The sequence below is a fragment of the Bubalus bubalis genome, chromosome 8 (genome assembly GCF_019923935.1).
Source record: "Bubalus bubalis isolate 160015118507 breed Murrah chromosome 8, NDDB_SH_1, whole genome shotgun sequence".
NCBI lineage: Eukaryota > Metazoa > Chordata > Mammalia > Artiodactyla > Bovidae > Bubalus > Bubalus bubalis.
The window spans coordinates 46,257,152-46,271,520 of record NC_059164.1 but is presented as its reverse complement, the minus strand read 5'-3'; the positions used below and the strand labels follow the sequence as shown (position 1 = coordinate 46,271,520).

General features: G+C 45.8%; 1 protein-coding gene across 12 annotated transcripts in view; it reads left to right on the top strand.

Annotated features, from left to right (window-relative positions):
• The window catches only part of ATXN7L1 (ataxin 7 like 1), a 388,443-nt gene extending 378,518 nt beyond the window's left edge, over positions 1–9,925 (top strand). For 10 of the 12 annotated variants that reach the window (XM_025291075.3, XM_044947166.2, XM_044947163.2 and 7 more), the window contains 3 exons: positions 929–1,868; positions 4,641–4,715; positions 6,650–9,925. In XM_025291075.3, coding sequence (XP_025146860.1) covers positions 929–1,868; positions 4,641–4,715; positions 6,650–6,691 — 1,057 coding nt within the window. In that variant the 3' untranslated portion in view covers positions 6,692–9,925. The remainder of the gene's footprint in view (positions 1–928; positions 1,869–4,640; positions 4,716–6,649) is intronic. The other 2 variants (XM_025291076.3, XM_025291080.3) reach the window with 1 other exon arrangement.
• The last annotated feature ends 4,444 nt before the right edge of the window (positions 9,926–14,369 follow it).

The window sequence follows — 14,369 nt, the reverse complement described above, 5'->3', positions numbered from 1 at the left end:
GAGTCAAAAGATGGAGTTTGCGGGGAGACTCCCAGGGTGACCCTCTACCTGGTGCTGGCCTGGGCTCCACAGAGTGTAGGAGGCAGAGAGTTTTTTTCCCAGGTACCCCAACTCCAGCTTTCAGGAAGGACCCCCCCCCCCATTCATGTGTTCTCCTGCATTTACTTTCAGAACAAACTAGAAATTCCTGATCCCCTTCTCTGAATCTGTGAGGATTCCTCTACCTTCCCTACTTCTTAACCCGGGGACAGGAAGACCTGCTGAAGAACAGCCATACCCCAATGATAGCTCCTGAGTGAGTGGGGAGGCAGAGCAAGGTGAAGAGGAACAAATGTAGAAGTGCCTCTCTACAGGGTAACCAGAGACTGTAGACAGCACATGCAGGGGCAGACTGGCCTGTGAGGAGAGGGGTGACTCCAGTCGAGAGCAGGGTGTGGAGGCGGGGCGGGGCAGAGGCTGCAGGGGCACGGGGGGATGCTCTGGCCCCCATGTGCAGGTGGCACAGCCCTGTCCTCACCCTTCTTCAAGCCAGGACCTAAGTGTGAAACGACCACCTCTCATTAAAATTCACCTTCATCACTGCCAGGGGCAAGAAAACAGGGGGATACTGTGGGGGCAATTTCTGTTGTAATTAACATTCGCCTTTTATTCGGGAACCCAAATCAGCCATTATCCAATAGCCAAGCATGGAGAAAAGGATCTGAAAACCTGAAAGTGATTAAAACTAGTTTGCTGGATGTTGCAATGGGGGGAAACCATAGGGAAGGGCCATAAATCAGATTCCGCCATCCTTCAAGGCTTCATTTTCCATAGTCTGGTTTCCACCAGGGTTTTCTCTGTAGCCCTGATGCTCACACTTAATCGAGCTTCTGGAGCAATGCGAAGCCTATTTCTCACTGTTTCTCTTTCACTCTTCTCTCACGTTTAGGAAGATCCCTCCTGCGGCAGATAGCCCCATGCCCTCGCCAGCAGCCCACCTCACCACCCCTGTTCCAGCATCCGTTTTACAGCCTTTCAGCAACCCCAGTGCTGTGTATCTTCCTTCAGCTCCCATCAGCTCGAGACTCACCTCTTCTTACATAATGACATCAGCCATGCTCTCAAATGCAGCTTTTGTGACATCGCCGGACCCGAGCGCCCTCATGTCACACACCACAGCTTTCCCTCATGTGGCCGCAACCCTCAGCATCATGGACTCAACCTTCAAGGCCCCACCCGCCGTGTCCCCGATACCAGCCGTCATCGCTTCCCCATCCCACAAGCCATCCAAAACCAAAACCAGCAAATCCTCAAAAGTCAAAGACCTGTCCGCCCGTAGTGACGAGTCTCCAAGTAACAAAAAGAGGAAGCCGCAGTCTTCGACTTCCTCCTCTTCCTCCTCATTACCCCTGCAGACATCCCTCGCCTCCCCATTGTCAGGGCCCCACAAAAAGAACTGTGTTTTGAATGCCAGTTCTGCTTTGAACTCCTATCAGGCGGCCCCTCCCTATAACAGTCTGTCTGTGCACAACTCAAACAATGGGGTGAGCCCACTCAGTGCCAAACTGGAGCCCTCAGGACGGACCTCGCTGCCTGGCGGCCCCACGGACCTAGTGAGACACATGGGCTCTGGGGGCGGCAGCAGTGACTCCTGTCCCCTCTCTGTGCCCACCCTTGCAGGGGACCTCTCTCTGGCCTCACACAATGCTGTGTCTTCTCTGCCCCTCTCTTTTGACAAATCAGAAGGAAAAAAGCGTAAGAACTCAAGTTCTAGTAGCAAAGCCTGTAAAATCACTAAAATGCCTGGAATGAATAGCGTTCACAGAAAGAACCCGCCCAGCCTTCTTGCTCCGGTGCCCGATCCCGTTAACAGCACCTCCTCTCGGCAGGTAAGGGGCCCGTCCTTCCAGGAGCCTCCTGGCACTGCCCAGGGAGGGGGGTTGGGGAACCGGGCAGTGCCCCCTCCCCCCACCCCTGCTTAGCCAAGTGGTCCAAACAGGTGGCCCAGAGAGGTAACACAAGCATGAGTCCCCTCCTTGATCTCCATCTAGGTGATTCCACCCCTTGCTCTGAGAGAAGTTTATGTAACAGACACTTTGTACAGTATCCACTACGTGCTAGGTGCTGTTCCGAGTCCTGTATGAGTATCACCTCATTTAATCCTCACAACAGCCCAGCACAGTTGACGCTGTTGTAATCACAACTTTATAGATGAGCAGACTAAGGCACAGAGAGATTCTGAGCTCCTCACCTCGCTCTATTGTCAGTCTGGATGATTTCACTGAAGAGTTCTGTTGCCAAGCAGTTTGATCTATTGGCATCCCCTTAGGAAGAATCCGGGGCCTAGCAGGATACATAATGACCTGGGTCCCACCTTGGGGGATGGGGTGCTGTGCTTCTCACTTTACCAGGCTCCCTACTCCTAAGATAACTCTTTACTTCCTGAAGCAACACTGCAGCTCACACCACCTGGCACAGAAGTGTTCCAGGCCACTACACACAGATGAGGGTGTCGTGAGGGAAGCTTGGGGGAATGGGATGTGGTCCATGAAGAACACATGTTTTTTCCCTGGAGCCCTGTTCTCATCCTCAAGTCTCCCCCTTCTTCTCCGGCCAGGATTGCTGTTTAGGAAACCCTCCTGCCCAACTCTGGTGTCATTTATGTGTAGAGGAAGGAGCACAGGTAGGGAGGGGCTGCCTGGGGCCTCTGCGAGCTGAATCCAGTGGGAGGGACCTCGCAGGACAGTGTGCATGGACTGTACCAGCAGCCCCAGGCTGACAGAATTCAGTGGGCTCCAGCCCTGCTTGGGAGTGAGGGTTTTGGAGGCATGCGAGGCAGTTGTTTAAAAGATGTTTTCATGGTTTTCATCATCTTTGTCTGAGACTTGTTAAAACCTCATGAAGAGAAACTCTTGAGGGGGATTCACAAAACACAAGCAGACATGGGAGAAAAGCAATTTTGGATCTCAAGGGCCAGACAAGCTGCAACCCAAGGCCAAGTTTGCAAGGGGTACATAGATCCTCTCATTAGGGCCCAGACAATTGCACTCATCTGCAGTTGCAGGGGTGCTGAGGAGAGGGACCAGAACCCACCGGGCACCCCCACCCTGAAACTAATAACTGCTCGTCCATGCCACCTCCAGGCCTCAGGATGGAGGGCAGATCCAGGGCTTCTTAAACTTGAATGTGCACATGAATCACCAGGGGATTCTCAATAAAGGGCACATTCTGAATCAACAGGTCTGGGGTGGATCCTGAGAGTCTGCATCTCTAACAGACACCAGGCAGTGCTGCTGCACTGGTGTGCTGGCCACAAACTGAGCAGCAAGGCTATAGTGCCACCTGTTTTCAATGATGTTCTAGCAGCTAACTTTTACTTAATGGCCTGGGCTCTGGTCCAAGCCCTTCATATATTCATTTAATCTTCACCTGTTATTACCCCCATTTTACAGATGAGTAAACCAAGGCACAGGAAGGTTAAATAATGTGCCCAAAGTCACACAGTGAGTAAGTTAGGGCTGGGATTTACACCCAGGCGGTTTGCCTCTGGAGTCTGGACTTTTCATCTCTGTCTCTATTGATGGAGTACCTCTGTATGGGTGGAGTGCCTCTGTCTTGAGTAAATGTGGCACAGTTGATTCTTTGATGCAGGACCATATGAAATGTTTTGTAAGCATGCTGAATTAGTCAAAACCAGTGGTGAAAGGAGCAGACAAACCTCCATCAGATACAGTGCTCATCAGGAGGGAAATCAAAAAGAGTGGATGAATGTAATGGCTGCCTTGGAGCTAGCCAATATTGGTTCTCTTGCAGCTGATATCTGGGTGCTTGTCACCAGGCCATTAAGAAAAGGCTTTGTCCAGGGTCACCACCGGTGATTTCCAGGTGTTGGGGAAAGCCCTTCGGGAAGCCCTTGGGGAAATCTTAGGCCCTTGGGGAAATCTTAGGCCTTTGGAATCTCTTTGGAGACTGGGCCAGACGTGGCATGAGGGTGAGAAATTCAAGGTAAAATATGCTTTGGGGACCAATAGGGGATCTATTTAATTGCATCTGGTAGTTGTAAGGCCCCAGAATTTGCCACGGAGACACTAAGTTGAACAAAAAAACAAGACTGCGAAGGTACGGCAGGTGTCTATGAAAAGGCGAGTAGCGCGGAACTCCTCCCCTGAGGACGCCGCCCACCGCGAGCACGACGGCCACGCCCACACCCCCGGCCGGAAGTTAGGAAGGCCTGGGCTTAAGCTGTGCCTCTTGCCGTATTTCTTAACGACGTGGAGTGTGCTGGGAAAACTTAGAAAAGACGCAGGCATTCATTCTCAGCCAGTCCAAGGGAGTCTGGGCCTGAGACAAGATGGGTCAGGAACTGCAGTCATAGGTGGGAAAACTGGGCCTCCTCCGGAAAACTTGCAGTCTGCACATCTGGGAAACGGCTTGAGAGTTCCCCTCAGTTTATCCTCTGGGATGAGAGGGGCGTGGTGGAGGCCCCCGGAAACATCCCGTTTTCTCTGACGTTTAAGGTGGAAACACGAGTTCCACACCACAGGAGGAGGGCCTGCGAGGTACCATGAAGCCTCCTCCTCTCCCCTCGCGACTCGTGGTATCCGGGAGTCTGTCCCCAGCTGACGCCCGTGTCTGAGGAAGGCTTCACTGGTGTCTTTCAGGTTGGGAAAAATAGCAGCCTAGCTTTGTCACAATCCAGTCCTTCAAGCATATCCAGCCCAGGACACAGCCGACCGGTAAGTTACTGGGGGGGCAGAAGTCCATAGGGTCTTCAGCAGGGTGGAAAGAACGTGGGCTGTGGGGTCAGACCCTGGTTCACATCTCGTCTCCGGTTAAGAAAATGGCTGCCCGGAGTCTAAAACTAGGCCTTCTGGTAATTGGTTGTGTGCCGTTGGGCAAGTTACCTCATTTCTCTGTGCTTGAGTTTCCTCGTCTGTAAGATGGGCTCATTATGACCCCTATGTCATGCGGCTTTTGTGAGGATTAAATTAATTTATTGACATAAAGCCTCTACAAAATGCCTGAGCCCTAACACACAAATGTTAGCTTTTACCGTTAGCTTGCTAATGCCGCTGCTGCTAAGTCGCTTCAGTCGTGTCCGACTCTGTGCGACCCCATAGATGGCAGCCCACCAGGCTTCCCCGTCCCTGGGATTCTCCAGGCAAGAACACTGGAGTGGGTTGCCATTTCCTTCTCCAATAAATGAAAGTGAAAAGTGAAAGTGAAGTCGATCAGTTGTGTCCCAGTCTTCACGACCCCATGGACTGCAGCCCACCTATCTACCCATGGGATTTTCCAGGCACGAGTACTGGAGTGGGTTGCCATTGCCTTCTCCATTTACTGTTAGCAGTTGCATGATGTTGGGCGGATTACTTCTCTGAGTCTCAGGTTTTTCATATGTTAAATGGCAAAATTGACACCTACCTTCTGAGGTCGCTGTGAAAGTTATAAATAAGATGCTGTTGACTAACAGGCCTTACTCCTGGCAGACATCGGTCAGCACTTTCTCAAGGCTTCTGATGAGCTGTAGCTATGTGGTTTCAGGATGTGGTTTCATGGTGGAACTGTTCAGGGTAGATTTGAGAGTTTTTTTTTATAAACTTGAGGTGTGTAAACAGTGTAGATGTGATTTTCTCCAGTGGAGTGTGTACACGTCCTGGGGAGGCCAGGGAGGGTTGTACATGATGGGAAAAAAATATGTGTATGGCTGTTACATTGTCTTAGAAGTGCCATATGTGTCAGATACAAAATTACAGCGTTTTTCTGTACTTGGCCTTTGGTCTTTCCCCACAAACCCTGGGTGGAGTGTGGGTGAAGGTTAATAGGGAACAGTTTTGTATCCTCAGATCAGGGAGTGCATCTCCACCAGTTTGAGTCACTTGTGGTGGGGTTTGCACTGAGTACCTGCAGCCCATCCTCTGTGCTAGGGTGAAGGAAAGGCTCCAGGAATCTGCCTGTTGATAGCAGGCCTCCTGAACGGGTTGCAAGGTGTGCCTGGAGACTCCACTTTGACCCTTCGCAGGCACCTGTGCCATCACCAGCTCCAGGCACACCAGCTGGAAACCCACAGCGGGGTTTAACAGACAGCCTAACTGAATGTAGCAATAACACCAACACCTCTCTTTTGTTGAGCTCTTCCTCTGTAGATGCTGTGCTCTGCCCCTCACGTACGTTACATACGTTTCAACCTTTTAACAAACTGGTCGTGTTGGGGACAAAATGTCATTTTGCAGATGAAGGTGAAGGAACTTGAATCAAACCTGTATATTCAAAGCCTTTATGCCTAACCCAGCACTATACTTCTTCCTTGGGTAATTCTCCATGCTCTCTGGGGGTTAGTTAGGAAAAGATAGACAGAAAAACAAAACAAAAACGAAGACAGATCAGCTATCCTGGTCCTCCCTCCTGGAGAGGAGCCCCGTGAATCTCCAGGATTTGTTCCTGTGCTTTCCTGCACAGCTGGGATCTTTGTGGCTACCTTCCATTTACCGAGTCCTTTACTTCAGTCACCTCATTTGCTCGTCACAGCTGGCTTTTGCTGAATGCAGGAAGTGGCATAGTGTCCTTTTTATTATAGATGAGGAAATGAGGCTATCTTTTTGAACTCTTGTAGGTAACTCCAAATGTATGTTTTTGAAACAAGCTTTTTCTTTTTTCTTTTCTTTCCTAGAAGAACACAAACAGAACGGGCAGGATAAGGACTCTTCCATAACAAGACTCTGAAGCCAATTCCAAACCAATGCCTGGCCACGGGACCCCACCCCAGCCAGAAGAGGGAGGGGAGTGGGCAGTGGGGGAGAGTCTGTTTCCTGTGCCCTGCCTGTGGCTCTGGCCTTTCTTCTTTTTTTAATTGACCAATTTTTAGTTTTGAGGAAAAAAAGGCAAAAGAACGTGAATTTGAGATTTACAGAAAACAAGTACCAGTGTTTTGTTTCCGTTCTTTCATTTGCCATGTGTATACCTTCTTCCAAGTTTGGAGTCACTCATCTAGCTTCTGATGCTGCTACTGCATCATTTTGCTCCAGCCACAAGAGCAGACATTGCAGAATGTCTGTTCCTGGTTGGCCTCATCTGAAACTCTTGAACTTGAGCACGTTCAGTGCTCCTTTCCTTGGGCTCTTCCATCTTTCCCTCCCGTCCCCTCCTGCCTGCCACTCTCTGGGTCCCCACTGGCCATCAGAGGAACAGGCTCTCGTACCTCCCCTCTGGACAGCGTGTTGATGGGGGAGGAGCTTTGCTGGGGAGCAGCCTGTGTTTGGGGAGCAGAGAGCTGGAGGGCGGGCCAAGTGTCCCCATCAGGTTTCTAGGGAAGCAGAATAGCAGGAACCAGATGCAAAGTTGAGAACAGCAGCATTTAATGATGGGGCTCACTCAGTACCACTGTGCAGCTGTGCAGCTCACAGATGTACTGGGTTAGGGACAGGCGCAGGAACAGACCTACAGGGTTGCAGGAAGAATGGTGTGGGGGTAAAAGACATCCTCAAAAGATGGTGGGAATTGGGTAACTGTGATCATCTGAGCTTGTTAGGCCTCCATGCTACATAATCCCTCCCAGAGCACCGTGTCCAAGGGCACAAAGCCGAGCAAGTCACTGGGGGGAAGAATTCCAGGGAAAGGGGCACAAGACCTCAGGAAGCCACTCAGGAGGAGGAATGGTACCCAGGGCTGTGGAAGTTCTCAAGCTGCCCTCTTGGGGTTTGACGAGGGAAAAAGCAGGGCCAGAAGAAAGGGCTTGAGGGAAAACTGCTATGGAGAGTTAATTGCCAAACCCCTGTTGAGAATAAATACTAGCATTGCCCACCCACCACCATGCCCTTGGCCAGAGGCCCCCATTCCAACAAGCCACCCAGGAAAGAATGGTAAGGCCACCACTTATGGAGAAGAGCCAGAAGGGAGAAGCCGGAGGCCTGGAGCTACAAAACTGTTCACACTGGAGTTCTGAAAGAAACAATACCATAAGCTCTAATTGGGAATTGTAATCAGGAAAGGAATTCCCCATATAAAAATAGCTGTTCTGTGCTATGAATCATGTAACTTTGTGTACAGTATAATGGAAGAGATACTAGGAGTTTTTGCTTCATCCGTAAGTCAGATATGAATGCCAGTTTTGCCGCTGGATGTAAACCCTCATCCCTACCCTAAAGTTTTCTTTCCCATTCCCTCCAAACCCAAAGATCAGACTACTGTTAAATTTCACCATATGATTGGATTTTGCAAAGACGGGAGGCAAACGGAGTGATTTGCATCAATGGAATTGCACTGACAGTGTTTCTTAATAGGATTACTAAAGTTTTTAATATAAAATGATTTTTTTAAAAATCAGGAGTTGATATTAGGTACTAGGACATTAGTTCAGATGAATTCATTTTTATTTCTACAGTGTTAAAAGTGCACTTATATGCTGGTTTATTTCCATCTTGGGAAAAAAAGACTGCAAATTGAAGGGAAGATTGTTACTTTTTCTTTAAAAAAAAAAAAAAGGTTAAGGCAGATTTTAAGACTTATAAATGTTTAAGAAATTATAAACAAGGTTAGACCCTTTGAAAAAAGTTTAGAAGATATTCTTAAAGTAAATTTTTATAGTGTTAATTTTGTAATAATTTATGTTTTACTATATTACAGAGCTAACTGACCAGAATAGTTTCAGAAACAATATGAAACTTAGGAAAGTTGAAGCAATGTTTATATTTTTAAAATGTTCTTTGAATTATGTTTTTATTGTACATTTCTTCAGACTGAAAAGTATGTACATATCTTTGTTATTTTTGCACAATTTTCGTCTCGTTCAGTTTTAGAAGTCTGTTGTTTTTTTTTTTAAATAATTTATTTTGAGTTGTAATACTTGCAGGAGTGAAAACAAAAAAATCTCAGCAACAAAATAACCCTCTGATTTATAAACTCTTACACTCAAGAGGGAAAACAAAGGTTGAGAGATTAAGTGGCTGCTTCTGAGAAATAATGTCTCGACAGGGACTAAAGGAGCAATTCAATGGATTTTAAACATTTTAGCTCTCTACATCTTGAATTGCAAGCTGGAATAAAGAGGCTCCCCACTGAATGCTGCTTACTTGGTGAAAGACTGGCTCTGACCAAGGTGAGGACATTTCTGGAAACTGAGCAAAAAGGGAAAACCCACGGTGTTTCTTCCTTCACAGTCAGCTACAGGTTTACTTTATAATGATGTATTCAAAACTCACAGCTTGAAAAATGGAATGCAAATAAAAGGTTTTCTTTCAGTTTGTTTGGATGGAGTTCAACTGGACCAGCCTATAGAGCATTATTGGGGGAATATCCTTTGGGTACTTCTGTTCTGCACACCCCACTCAGCCCTCTCTCCTAGCCCCTTGACTGCACACACCCCCATCTGCCTGAAGATCTTGTGACTTGTCGCCAGCCATAGAGGCTCGAAAGCTCTGGTTGTTAAAGCGTAACGCAATGCATAGACCTGTCAGCCATAAAAAAAAAGCGACCTGGATAACTTGTATGCCTTCTTTTGTATCAATGTACCAATTGTAAATAATGCTGATCAACCTTTGTAGAGAATAGTTTATACAGCATATTCTATTATTGCTGATTCTCAGTGAACTCTTGTTTTAAAAAAGGAAAAAAAGAAATTTTCTATTTACACCTTCTATTTTGTTATGCTGTCAGCCCATGGCACTTTAACAAAACTCTGTGGGTTTTATGTAGCTGGTCAGTCATGGGGTATATTCAATAACTGTTGTTGCACAGAGGAGAATTTGCACCTGCTCATTTGTCCTTTCCTACTACCAATTTTAGAACCTTTTCCAGAAATTTTGAAGAAAGCATGTCCAAACATTCTAAACAAATACCACACTTGTGGAGTGGGTTTCTTTTCTACGATCCATATTTTGTAACACTAAGTATTTTCCTTCTTTGTCCTGCACCTTTATGTATTAGCACTATCAGATAGAATTCATTCCATGCCTGTGATATTGTAAGCAGAATAAATGTCTAAAGTAGGTGTAAATAGTAAATTCTATGGCTTACAGTTTTAAAAAGGAAAGAACAAACATGTATCTATTGATACTGCCGTGGTGCAGCACCAGGCCTGGAGACATTCTCCAGTGAGCGATTGTATTTTTTTTTTTTTTTCTTTTGCTTTTTTTTTTTTTTGTAACATGGCTTTGTAAATAAAATAATTTATATGTTTGTAAATCAATGTCTTTGGGTTTTCATAAAATGTAAATTTAGGGTATTGCTTTTTATTCTTCTGGGTGTATGTGTCCTCACCAGACAAGCCTTCCTGCTAGAACCCACATTTAAGGTGTAGAAGAGAGTTCATTCAACAGATATTTATGGAGCATCCCTTTTGTGGCTGCCTCTGAGCTAGGCACTCTGCTCAGTGATGAGAAACAGATACAGACCCAGATGCTTTCTGAAGGCACCCACGTAGGGTAGACGGTACATAAAAACATGATGGAATGCCTAATTACTGATTGTGGCAAATGGTAGAAAGATTTGAGTTCTATGATCGAGAATAACAGGAGAAACCAATGTAAAATGGATTGAGGGGGTGGTTTGCAATCAGGGAGTTGCCTGTGAGAAAGTGAGCTGAAAGACGGTGTCAGGGAGATAATCTCAGGCAGAGCTGGGCCACAGTGGGAAAAGTCTGGTAGATTCTTGAAGACTAAGGAAGACAGAACAGGGAAAGGGATGGGCAGAGCAAGGAAAGGATGCATAGAAGGTGTGCCAAGGTCACAAAAGGCCTCATAGTTTAGATTTCTGTGCTCAGTTCAATGGGAATCCTTTGAAGGGTTTTACATAAGGGCATGATGTGATCTGATCTGTTGAAGGATCTCTAACTGCTGTGTAGAGAATTCATCAGAAGTTGTTGCAAGAGACCCAGTGAGACATTGTGTTCATGTGGTTCCAGAATGGTGACAGTATATACTAAAAAAAGTGAATGGATTCAAGATCCATTTTACATGTTAAACTGATGAGACGTGCTTAGGAATTGGATGTAGGAATAAGGAAAAGAATGACTCCCAGGTTTCTGGTAGAGCAATTGTATTGGGTGGAGATGCCATTTCTTCAGAAGTAGAAAACCAGAGGAAGAACAGGATTTGGGGAGGGGGCAAAAGAAACATTTCATGGAAATAAAGAATTATGTTTTGCATGTTTACGTTAGTTCATGTGTGATATTACCATGGAACCGCTAAGCTGCTGTGTCAAGAAGGCATGAGATACACATGACGGGAGCTCTCAGCAGGGGTAAGCTGGAGGCATCAATCTGGGAATCTTTGTTATATAGATGATATTTAGAGCCACAGGTATATGTGTGATTACTTGAGAGAATGTAGGGGAAGAAGAGCAGGCATTTAGAGGTTAGGTGGGAACAGAAAAGCTCACAAAGAACCCAAAGAGGAAGCACTCACAAAGAGAAGAGAGAGAACCCAACAGGTAGTAGTTCCCTGGAAGCTAGGGCTATAGGATGCTTCACGCAAGGAAGAGTCATCTGAGTTTACTGTTGCAAAAGGAAGAGAGAGACGGTATTGAGTCTGAGGTACTACAACATGGAGGTCATTGGTGACTATTAATCTCCTAGGTCTGTCAACAAATTGCTACAACTTGGTGGCCTAAAAGAACATGAATTCTTTCTCTCAGAGTTCTGATGACCAGCAGTTCAAAATCAAGCAGGGTTGCACTCCCTCAAAGGCTGTGGGGGAGATTCCTTCCCGGCCTCTTCTGGTTTCTAGTGATGGCTTACAATCCTTGGCATTCCTTGGCTTGTAGACTCATCACTCCCATCTCTGCCTCCTTCACATGGCTTTCTGCTCTGATTCTCCTAGGTTTCAAGTCTCCTATGGCCTTTCTCTTATAAGGACATCTGTCCATGGACTTAAGGCTCACCCTAAATCCTAGATGATATCCTCTCAAGATACCTAACATAGTTACATCATTTTCCAAATAATTCATACTCAACATGTTCTAAGGGTTACAACTTGGACATAGAGTGACCATAGCAAAGCAGGTATGATGAAGTGGAAGTGTCAGGGGCTGAAGGAAATTCAGTTGTGTAGACAAGTCTTAAGAAGGTTAAGAGGCACAAGGGAGTGTTTAGATTTTGTTTCTTTTTGTTTCTTGTGTTTTTCAAAGTAGAAGGGTCCAGATTGTGATTCTTATGCTGCTGAGGCTGGGACAATAGAAGGGAGAGGTTGAAGAAGCAGAAAAAAGGGGTGATTTTTTTGATGTGGAGCATTTTCCAAAGTCATGGAATTTGTTACAATACTGCTTCTGTTTCTAGTTTTTGTTTTTTGGCCACAAGGCATGTGGGATTCCAGCTCCCCAAAAGGGAGTCAAATCCACACCCCCTGCATTGGAAGGTGAAGTCTTAACCACTGAACCGCCAGGGAAGTTCCAATTTTTTTTTTTAAAGGGACATTTTTGAAAAGGCAAGAGAAAAGTGAATTTGAACATATGTGGAGGTATTAGCTTTTGTGGTGCACAAAGATCAGCCAAGGCATATTACAAATTTTAAGAGCTTATCTGTGCGAAAATGGGATTCGAGTCAGGCAGCGCCAAACCAGAAGTGGTTAGGAGCTCCACCAACAGGAGCTGGGGAGAGATTTTTATAAAGAAAGAGTGGAAGGAAAGTATTGATTGGCTATAGCTTAAAGCCTTGTTGGCTATTTGTGATTGATTGTCCCTAGCGTTTTGATTTTGTAACCTTGAGACATTTACAGACTTAGGTACTGGTTGGCTTACATAGGCCCCTAGAGCATTAGAGCATCTCAGTCTAATGGCCTCTTTGTTTAATTAATTTAACAGTAGTCAGGGGGACACTTCCTCCAGGGAAAAGAGGAAGAAGTCAGCTTCTAGATTCACTGCTGGGCAAGATTAGAGAATCCCCATCTGATGGCTTCCACTTTCTCAGTGACCATGGGCAAGCCAGGTGTGCCTGAGATCTCAAAAGAAGTTTGGGAAGAGTAAAGAGAGAAAGAAATAGTTACTAATGAAACTGGATTGCCACACAGTATTGACAGCATATTTATGATTCCTGATCAAAGCACAGCCCTAACATGGAGATGACAGTCTTGGAGAGCTGTTTGAGCACACCAAGGGCAGAGCAAGGCTCCTTGGAGTCAACACTCTCAGGCAAACCATGGCACATTTCTTGTTTTGCCTCAGGCTAAAGTGTGAATATTTTTGTACAGAAGAGGAAAAAACAGAGGAAGCCCATTGACATTGCACATAAAGGTATAATTTTATTATCCATAGGCACAAAATGTCAGTGTAGTGCATCTAGCACCAAAGACATCATTTATCCCTTGGTTCTGAGCTTTGTCTGTGACTGGCTATCCATCACTGATCTGGCCTGGGTGACTTCTAACTTCATTCTGAAAGAAGCCTAGACATCCTGGAACTCTGAGAAGCCTCTCTCAAAATTGGTCATAAGCTTGGAGAATCAATGTGAAAACAGGAAGTAATCTTTTAAAAACGTATTTATTTGAGTGCTTGGGGTCTTGGATCATGTAGGATCTTTCCTTGCAGTGTGCACTGTACAGTGTGCAGGCTCAGTAGTTCTGGTGCTTGGGCTTAGTTGCTCTGTGGATGTGGGATCTTAGTTCCCCAACCAGGAATGGAACTCGTGTGCCTGCCTTGCAAGGCAGAGTCTCAACCACTGGGCCACCAGGGAAGTCCTGGAAGTAATCTTGAAGACCCTCTAATGCAGGGGAGGAAACTGAGACACAGGTCAAATGAGGTATCAAGAGCACATAGCTGGGCTGACGGGCAAGCCTGTCCTCCCTTGTCTGGTTCTCTTTCCATTGTAGTTCCTTGCCTCCTGTAGAAATAAACACCTACAGATGTTTCTTCCTAAGCCACTGTAGACATTTCCATAAAGGTATTTTACGATTCTGTGTATATCCTAGTTGCTTTACTCAGGTCTCTGGAATTTTACAATACTACAGTATTTTTTCTCCTTTTTGATTTTTCCCATTAGTCAATAACTACTTGCCTAGTGGATTATCTCTTGCTTTCTGATCTGGGACTATTCCAGAACATCAAGTTTAAGGTATCCATGTCACTGAGCGAAGTTCCCAGGAATGTACTTCAATAAGTTTATTTTCTCTTCATTACATCTTCATAAGCCGTTCAACTCAAAAAGTAAATGAGGAAGGTGTAAAGAAGCTAAACGCCTCTAACACCCAATCGGTCCCAGACAAGTCTGAATCATTGCAGAATCATGCTGGAAGCCAGTAGTTCAGAGGTGCTGCATTTGTTGTGACAGTTGAAATCACAAATCTGATCTAAGGTCTCTAACACTGGAAAAGGTCTCTCAATTTTTAAAAATTCTGTAACTTTTCTGGGTAGCACCTTTTGCCTTTTAACACTCCAGTAAATTTTTAATCAAAGCAGCAGCAGCC